The sequence below is a fragment of the Acomys russatus genome, chromosome 19 (genome assembly GCF_903995435.1).
Source record: "Acomys russatus chromosome 19, mAcoRus1.1, whole genome shotgun sequence".
NCBI lineage: Eukaryota > Metazoa > Chordata > Mammalia > Rodentia > Muridae > Acomys > Acomys russatus.
The window spans coordinates 61,202,653-61,212,459 of NC_067155.1; the positions used below are offsets into that span (position 1 = coordinate 61,202,653).

General features: G+C 50.1%; 1 protein-coding gene across 1 annotated transcript in view; it reads right to left on the reverse strand.

The window, feature by feature from the left end:
* Oasl (2'-5'-oligoadenylate synthetase like) overlaps nucleotides 1-9,807 on the reverse strand; it is a 17,185-nt gene continuing 7,378 nt past the window's right edge. The window contains exons 3-6 of the mRNA XM_051161681.1: nucleotides 8,817-8,992; nucleotides 6,003-6,244; nucleotides 2,114-2,261; nucleotides 1-533 (exon numbers count right to left, since the gene is read on the reverse strand). Of these exons, the coding sequence (XP_051017638.1) occupies nucleotides 33-533; nucleotides 2,114-2,261; nucleotides 6,003-6,244; nucleotides 8,817-8,992 (1,067 nt within the window). The 3' untranslated portion in view covers nucleotides 1-32. The remainder of the gene's footprint in view (nucleotides 534-2,113; nucleotides 2,262-6,002; nucleotides 6,245-8,816; nucleotides 8,993-9,807) is intronic.

The window sequence follows — 9,807 nt, forward strand, 5'->3', positions numbered from 1 at the left end:
CCCATAACTTTCAGAGATGTTGACAGAGGAAACTAGCTGGGGGTAAATGGAGCTCTCCCTTTTCTCTTTTTGGACAGGGTGAGGGTCACACTGTCTTGGATGCCATAGGATTTAAAGTCGAACCAGTCCTCCAGGACATGGCCCTGGAGCTCCAGGTGCTGCTCCTGGGTCGGGAGGCCCTGCCTGTCTTCAATCTGCTGTTTCAGGCTCAGGACAAAGTCAAGGGGGTGGATAGCGTAGGCGTAGCTCCTGCCATCCGGGTTCTTCACAAAGACCTGGATCTCGGGGGAGACCGTGTCCAGCAGGCAGATGTGGGTGTCGGAGAAGATGCCATAGTAGGCAAGGGAACAATGGCTCCTGATGAGCAGCCGTTGGCCGCCGGGCTCCTGAAAGGACAGGCGCTGCAGGCCCGAGTAGCCCCGGCTCAGTCGGATTTTCTCTTTAAGTTTCTTTATGGGTTCATAAGGGTTCACCCAGAGGACTAAGTCAGAGTGACCCCACTGCTCCACGGTCACCTGGATGTCTGGCGCTCTCTGCAAGAGATGGGGCAGGAGGCAGGGTTAGGCTCATCTTTCTGTCTGATGACTTACAAATGCCCTTTCCAGAGTCATCTTTGTAATAGCAAAACAGCTACCTGACACTCCCCCCCGCCCCCGCCCCGCCCTGCCCCCTTGTCAGCAAATGCTTAGGGAGTGCTGGTGACTTTGTAGGTGCTAATGCTAGGCACCTCCCTCGAGTACGGTTTCAGCCCCATGAGGCTATCTCTCCTCCCACTTAGTAGACAAAGTGACTGTGTCCACGTGGCCCTCATGGTCACTGCATGGCGAAAGGAGCAGAGGGCACAGCGGGGCTTTGAAGGATTCTAAACCCCCAGCTTGTAAAGTTTTCAAGAAAGAAAGACGCTGCAGCCCAGCAGGGGTGACATGTATGTGTCATTCCTGTGCTCAGAGCGAGGTGGGGGGGGTGAGGGGTTATGAATTTATGAGTATTCTGGGATATGCAGTGAGGCCTTGCTTCAAAAATCCCAGAGACATAGGCTGGGTGTGGTGGCGCACATCTTTAATCCCAGTACTATAGAGGCAGAGGTAGGAGGATCTCTGTGAGTGCAAGGCCAGCCTGGTCTATGTCGGAAGTCCATGACAGCCAGGGCTACACAATCCTTGTTTCATAAACTGACCACGAGGCCTATACTTTCCTGCTTATCTGCTGGCAGGCAGTCTCTCACTCGCAGTCTGTGCCTTATTTTAGATCCCTGGTCTCTCTCTGCCTTCTGCAGTCTCTTGTTTCCACATATACACTGCTCATCCCCACACTCGGTTTTTTGCTCTTCAAGCTGTAGTGCTAATTTTTTGCTGCTGTTTTTTGTTTGTTTGTTTTGTTTTTCTTTTTCAAGACAGGTTTCTCTGTGTAGCATTGGTGTCCTGGAACTCTGTAGACCAGTCTGGCCTCGAACTCAGAGATCTGCCTGCATCTGCCTTCTGAGTGCTGGGATGAAGGGCGTGACCACCACCGCCTAGCTTGTGTCTTTTTTGTTTGTTTTGTTTTGTTTTTTCCAGACAGAGTTTCTCTGTGTAGCCTTGACTATCCTAGACTCACTTTGTAGACCAGGCTGGCCTCGAACTCACAGCGATCCACCTGCCTCTGCCTCCCGAGTGCTGGGATGAAAGGAATGTGTCAATACTGCCTGGCCTGTCTTTTGTTTGTTTTTTGTTTTTTGAGACAGGGTTTCTCTGTGTAGCCTTGACTATCCTAGACTCACTTTGTAGACCAGGCTGGCCTCAAACTCACAACGATCCACCTGCCTCTGCCTGCTGAGTGCTGGGATTAAAGGCTTGCACCACTACTGCCTGGCCTGGCATGTGTTTTATTTAATTTGAGGAATTACAAACAGAGAGAGAGAGAGAGAGAAGGAGGGAGGGAGAGAGAGGGAGGGAGGGAGGGAGGGAGGGAGGGAGGGAGGGAGGAAGGGAGAGAGAGAGAGAGAGAGAGAGAGAGAGAGAGAGAGAGAGAGAGAGAGAGAGAGAGAGCGCAGACAACCTTCAGGGTACCAGGGATTGAACTCAGGTCGTCAGCAGCAAGTTGCTTTTCCCACTGATCTGTCTCCCATCATTACCTTCACGGTCCAGCTGGGGACTGGGGTATCCCTGTTGTCATAGCAACAGTCCTGTTTCAGACACTGGTTGGCCCGCTGAGCAACTATGTCCCATCTATACCCTTCTGCCACATTGTGGGTTGGGTCTGCTGGGTCCAGGATGATGGGCCTGTAACAGAGAGAGGATGCCCGGCTCTTTCCAGTCTGGAAACTGTAGGCTAGGGAGGTGCTCCCAGCCACCATCCTTTCTAGCCACTGAGCATCTCTGCATCCCCCAGAGCTGTCCATCAAGGGCTTTGACTGGGTATCACTGGAAAGCAAGGGCATGGAGAAGGTGAGATTTCTCAAGAACTCTTCTCCTTGGGAAGTTGCAAAGAATTTGAGGGATGGAGGGGGCTGGAGAGATGGTCAGCAAGCAGTTAAGAGCACTGGCTGCTCTTCCAGAGGAGCCAGGTTCAATTCCCAGCAACCCACGTGGTGCTTCACAGCCATATATAATGAGATTTGATGCCCTCTTCTGGTGTGCATGAAAACAGAGCGTGTATGTGTATATATATATATATATATATTTTAAGGGATGGAGAGGATGAGGCTGCAAGGTGTTTCGTGGAACAATAACAGATGTCCACCCTGGCGGGGGAGGCCTCCCAAGGTCATGACAGGTCGCACAAGTTTGAGGACAAAGTTGCTAAATGACCTTTGATAACAGTGACACCACCACTGGGCCAGAACCCAAGTGAGCCCGCTTTAATCGTCCTTATAATTCTGGAAGGTATTTTTTTTTTTCTTCCTGTGACAGGGTTTCTCTGTGTAGCTTTGGCTGTCCTGGACTCACTTTGTAGACCAGGCTGGCCTCGAACTTGCAGAGATCCACCTGCTTCTGCCTCTGGAGTGCTGGGATTAAAGGCGTGCACCACCATTGCCCGGCATTAGAAGGGATTATTATTATCATTCCCTGTTATAGAGGTGAGGGACTGGAGCCCTAGACCTTAATCTCTCTCTCTCTCTCCTTTTTTTCTTCTTCTTAAGATAGGGCTTTTCTGTGTAGCTTTGGCTGTCTTGGAATGCAGTCTGTAGACCAGGCTGGCCTCGAACTCATATCCATCCACCTGCCTCTGCCTCCTGAGTGCTGGTATTAAAGGCGTGTGCCACTACTCAGCTGACCTGAAACTCTCATGGCTGACAGGGAAGGTTCTAGGCTGTCCTGGTTCTACTGCCTCAACACAGCAGAGCTCTGGCTGCCTCTAAGATGACTCTCCAGCTTGCAAACACTGAATGATTAAGTATTACTGACGTGAACAGAATCTGTTTTTGCTTTTGGTTTTTCAAGACAGGGTTTCTCTGTGTGTAGCCTTGGCTGACCTGGACTTGCTTTGTAGACCAGGCTGGCCTCGAACTCACAGCAATCTGCCAGCCTCTGCCTCCTGAGTGCTGGGATTAAAGGTGTGAGCCACCATGCTGGGTTCTTTTTTTGTTTTTTGTTTTTGCTTTTTGAGCGGCCCCTGATTGGGCCTCTTAGAAGACTGCCTGAGGTGGACCCCAAGCTCATAAATAAAAACCACACTTTGTATTCCTTGACGTTGGGACTTTGTCTCTGTGACAGAACATGAAAGCGGGCTAACAGGTGGACTGGCCACCTTGAGCTCCATTGCTGAGGCTCCTAGTGTCCTGCAGCTATCTGACCCTGATGATCAGGGAACAGTCTGTGCTGTCCCCAGGGATGGGGCAGGGATGGGGCAGGGATGGGCTCATTCTTTGAGCTGGCAGATGAGCCAGCAGGCTCTGCAGGCTGTGTGCAGGCATCAGGTAGTTTCCCCTGGGGGCTCTACCAGGCATGATGGAGGCCTCTAACTGGGAAGAAATGGGGAGCAGAGGCAGGGGGCAGGAGGAGAGAACAGGGAAAGAGGAAAGGGGAAACTGCAGCTCTGCCTAAGAGCCTGAAGTTAGTTCCTAAGAATAAATCCTCTCTCTAAGTCAGGAGGTGGTGGCACATGCTTTCAATCCCAGCACTCGGGAGGCAGAGGCAGGTGAATAAATATGAGTTCAAGGCCAGCCTGGTCTACAAAGTGAGTCCAGGACAGCCAGGCCTACACAGAGAAACCTTGTCTCGAAAAACCAAAAACCAAACCAAACCAAAACAAAACCAAAACAAAAAAACAAAACCTAGATGGCATGATGGGGTGGGAACAGGCAAGCACCAAGGTCAGTGCAGGCAGCTAGAGACCCCTGGGGAAGCCTGGGAAGTAGAGCAGAAGTCAGGAGCCAGTCTGCTCTCACCGGACCTCAGAGAGAGCTTGGTGTTTATCGCCGACTCCAAGCCATTGGTTGAGGGCTGCTTGGAGAGATGTGTGCCTGTGAAGGGAAAACTAGGGGCACTGGGAGGCCAGCGCTGGCAAGTGGAATTGGATCCAGCCATCAGCGGGGTGGTCATGGTCAAGGCCATACATGTAGGGCAATGCTGGCTTGGGCTACAGTTCTGATGGTTTATGCTGTGTCTAGCACAGATCATGCACCACAAACATATGTAACATGAATTTTCTGTGACCCTCAGCAGTATACATTGTAGGTCCCAATTTTCTCTTGGCTTGTTAATTTAAAAATGACATCTAGCTGGGCATGGTGTGGTGGATCACTCCTGTAATCCCAGCACTTGGGGAGGCAGAGGCAGGTGGATCCCTGTGAATTTGAGGCCGGACTGGTCTACAAAGTGAGTCCAGGACAGCCAAGGCTGTGCAGAGAAACCCTGTCTCAGGTGTGCGTGTGTGTGTGTGTGTGTGTGTGTGTGTGTGTGTGTGTGTGAGAGAGAGAGAGAGAGAGAGAGAGAGAGAGAGAGAGAGAGAGAGAGAGAGAGAGAGAGAGAGAGAGAGAACTGGGGCTGGCCTTGGTGCCCCAAGAATCTAAAAATGACATTTAATTTGTGTGTGTGCTCCTGTGTGCATTCAGGCATTAGGCATTTTCAACTATTTTTCTACCTTATATTTTGTTTGTTTTTGTTTTTAAAGACTTTTTATTATTTATACAGTGCTCTGCTGCATGTACACCTGCAGACCAGAAGAGGGCATCAGATCACATTATAGATGGCTGTGAGCCACCATGTGGTTGCTGGGAATTGAACTGAGGACCTCTGGAAGAGCAGTCAGTGCTCTAAACCTCTGAGCCATCTCTCCTGCCCCTTTACCTTAGTTTTTGAGCTGGGATCTTCCACAGGACCTGGTGCTTGAATATCTGGTCAGATTGGTTGGCTAGCAAGGTCCAGGGGATCTGTTTCTGCTTCCCTGAGTTGGGATTACAGGTGTGTACCCCACCCAGTTTTTATTCGGGTGCGGGGGATCTGAATGCTATTCAGGATAGCAGGACACAGTTTCCTGACTAAGCCGCCATCTCCCATCTCTTTGGTCCTTAGCTTTGTTTTTGTTTTTTGTTTGTTTGTTTTTTAGGATTCCCTTTCACTATGTTACCCCAGCTGTGTGATTATTGAGTTTTACCCTCCTGCACTGGGGTTATGGGCACACCCCAACTGTACCAGGTATGAAAATGATGGCAAACTCCTACCCGTCCACACCTGTGCCCGCGTTGGGATCAGATCAGACCTGGTCCTTGAGCGTGCTTGGCCAGCGCCTTTGTGTTTTCTCATGGCTTTTAAGGAAAGCACTGAGGGTGGCTTTGGGTAATGAGGAACAGACTCATATCACCCAAGACTCTTGGGAAACCTTGATTGGCTTTTGAACTAATATCTGTCCCTTGGAGATTTCAATGTCAACTGCTGTCTGTGGCAGTCTCGGCCCATACTTAATAAACCAAGTCATAAGATTCCATATTTCTCCCAGTCTCTCTCTGTCTCTGTCTGTCTGTCTGTCTGCCTCTCTTGTTTTCTTTTCTGTGAGGTTTGGTGGCAAGCAGGGGCCGGTACCTTTCTCTCTTGAGCTGTCTTCTGACAAAGGTGTCGATGGCTGGGTGCTCCAGTGTGTAGTACTTGGTCCAGTAGATACAGATGAGTTCGTGGTCCTGGAGCAACTCCATCACTGTGACGAGGCCTTCATCCAGCCTGAAGTTTGCATCCTCCTGGGTGCCTGCTTCCCACGCATAGACGGTTAGCAGCTCCAGGGCATAGACAGGGGGCAGGTAGGCCCGGGGGCACTTCTCTCTCACATACTGTAGAGAGAGGGGGAAGAGACAGAGAAGAAAGCCAAGATTGAATGTGAAGATGGCGTGAGGTCCAGGGGTGGAAAAGTCAAAGTCTAACCTTAGTTGTGCTGCCCACTTGCTGTGTGACCTTGGCAAAGTTGCTTTCCCTCTGTGGGCCTCCCTATTTTAGGATTAAAGGCCTAGGTCAGTCCAGTAGACTTCAAGTCAACCTTTATGTGGTTTCCTGGGATCAGATTAAACTCCTGGCGCCAAGCTTGTGAGGCAAGCAGGGTTAACTCACCAAGACATCAGACTTTGTGTACGTATGTAGAGGTGTGTGAAAATATGTATGCATGTTATGGCGGGTTACAGGCCAGTGAGAGGTGCTTTCCTCAGTCGCTCTCCACATTTAGAGACAGGCTCTTCTCCTGAACGGGATCTTGCTAACAGGCTAGACCCAGCTGGCCAGCAAGCCCCAGGGAGCCTCCAGGCCCTGGCTGTCCTGCACAGTGAGGGCAGCTGTGCTTGGCTTCTCACATTGGTGCTAGGAGTCTGGTCTCAGGTTGTGATAATTGTGCCTCAAACATGTTACTGACTGAGCTGTCTCCCCAGCCCTGCTATGTTTAATTTTGAGCTATACTTATAAATGTAAAACTACGGATATCAGCTTCGGCCGGATAGTTTTATGTCAACTTGACACAAGGTAAAAGTCATTTGAGAGGGAGGAGCCCCAATTAAGAAAATGTCTCCATAAAATCTGGCTGTAGGCAAACCTGTAGGGCATTTTCTTAATTAGCGATTGATGCCAGGTGTGGTGGTGCACGCCTTTAATCCCAGCACTTGGGAGGCAGAGGCAGGTGGATCGCTGTGAGTTCAAGGCCAGCCTGGTCTACAAAGCGAGTCCAGGACAGCCAAGGCTACACAGAGAAACCCTGTCTTGGAAAACAAAAACAAACAAACAAACCACCAAAAAAAAAAAAAAAAATTAGTGAATGATGGGGAGGGCCCAGCCCATTGTGGGTGGAGCCATCCCTGGGCTGGTGGTCCAGGTTCTATAAGAAAGCAGACTGAGCAAGCCACGGGGAGCAAGCCAGTGAGCAGCACCCTCCATGGCCTCCTGCCTCCAGGTTCCTGCCCTGTTTGAGTTCCTGTCCTGACTGCCTTCAGAGATGGACAGTGATGTGCAAATGTAAGCTAAATAAACCCTTTGCTCCCTAAGTTGCTTTTGGTCATGGTGTTTCATTGAAATAGTAACCCAAACTAAGACATAGTTCCTTTTAATTTTTTCTGAGGCCGAGACTAGTTGTGTGTGTGTGTGTGTGTGTGTGTGTGTGTGTGTGATGGGAACAAGAGGGCCTTAGAGATGAGCATTCTACCTGACAGCTAATTCTTTTTTTAAAAATATATTTTATTAATTTATTCATATTACATCTCAGTTGTTATCCCATCCCTGAGAGCTAATTCTTTAAAAAGAGTAGATTGACTATAATATAACCCATCCGGGGCGACTCTTTCCTCACTCCAGGATAGCAAACTGAGGAAGTGTAACTGCAGATGAATACTCACTGGTCGAATGGACAGTGCCATCAAATTCTACCAGACTCCTTAAAAAAAAGACTTACTTTATTTTTTTGGTTTTTCGAGACAGGGTTTCTCTGTGTAGCCTTGGCTGTCCTAGACTCCCTTTGTAGACCGGGTTGGCCTTGAACTCACAGCGATCCGCCTGCCTCTGCCTCCCGAGTGCTAGGATTAAAGGGGTGTGCCATCACTCTCGGCTGATTTATTTTATTTTTAATAGTGTGTGTGTGTGTGTGTGTGTGTATGAGCGTGCCATTGTGGATCTCCATGGGAGCCAGAGGCATTGGATCCTCTGGAGCAGTCAGTGACAGGCAGTTTCAAGCTGCCTGGTGTGGGTGCTGAGAACTGAACTCGGGTCCCCTGCAGGAAGAGTACATCCATGCTCTTAAGCGCTGAATCATCTCTCTGGCTCCTGTTTACTTGTTTTCGAGACAGGGTCTCCCTGTGTAGCCCAGGTTGGCCTGGAGCTCACTCTAGTTCAGCTTCTGCTTCCTAAGTGCTGGGGTTACAGGTGTGTGTCACCACACCTCACCTTTCTCTTAGTGTATCTCTTCTGTTTACAGCAGGACTGCCCCCTACCATGCGTGCATGCGGATGTGTGCGTGTGTGTGCGTGTGTGTGCGTGTGTGCGTGTGTGTGGTGGGGCTGTTTCCGGTTCTTCCTTTGCTCAGCTCAGGTAACTCTCCACACCAAGTACACTGAAACATACTGAGTTCTTATCAGATAAACTATATGTGATATTTGAAAAGTAGTTACCACAGACCCATTCACTCAGTAAGGACCGGGACTCAGAAGCTGACAGCACTAAGAGGCTGAACAGTACGAACAGATTTAAAGGGATCTTTCTTCTCCCTCATCTTGAACTTGTTGGGCTTTACCAGTCAGAAGCGGCAGTAGCAGACATCAGCGGAAGGAGACTGTGCCTGCAGCTTGCCGGTGTCCTAGCCTCCTCCCACTCCTCCCCCAGCCCTGTCTCCCCTTGATAAACTTTTCCAGGCCTCACCCTGATGGCCCCCCTCACCTGCTGGTACCAGTGTTTGACCAACCGCAGGAGGCTCTTCAGCTTAGTAGGCCGATGTTTCACGAAGTTTCTCTGCAGCTCGCTGAAGGACGGGGAGAAATTCCCTGGGTACTCACTAGCCTTGATCAGATTCACATAGACCTCAGCTGGCAACTGAGAGCCAGGACAGGAAGGCCCTGGGGAGAGTGGAAGCAGAGACTGAGTGAAGATTCTAGAAGCCCGGGTGAACTAAGTAGGCATTTGGGGAGGGCCTGGCCACTCTTGGGGGGGGGGGGCGTGTTTCAAGACAGGGTTTCTCTGTGTCACCTTGGCTGTTCTGGACTTGTTTTGTAGACCAGGTTGGCCTCGAACTCACAGAGCTCCTCCTGTGTCTGCCTCCTGAGTACTGGGATGAAAGGCATGCGCCACCATGCCCAACTTGGTGAGAGCCTTACTCAGGAGAACCAACTTATGGCTTTCCGTGTCTGTCTCAGGTTCTCCCTGGGTGTCCCCAACACTCCAAGCTTTCCTCATTGTCTGTCTTATCAATAGATGTCTTTCTGGATGATTGATTGAAATGTGTCAACACTCATAGGGAAGAACTGGGGCCATGCCATGCATGAATGACTTTCTTCCTGAGCTGGGGTACCATTTCTAGCACCCACGGAATAACGTGCAGCCTGCAGTCTGCGGGAGGTGGCATACAGAACTCATTATGGTTTGGACCTTTGAGGTCGTTTCTGGGAAAGCTCACACAGACACAGGAAACATGGCCCTGTGCCTGACTTGACTCCTTCTCCTGGTTGCGTGCGGTCCTTTCCTGAACACTCTTTGGTGGTCACCCTTCCTTCTGATTGCTGGCCATGACCTGTCATGTGTTCATGGCATGCCTCTGTATTACGTTTCTGTTTCCCAAGACATTTTTCTTTCTTTTTTTGGTTTTTCAAGACAGGGTTTCTCGGCGGGGCTGGAGAGATGGCTCAGTGGTTAAGAGTGCCGCCTGCTCTTCCAG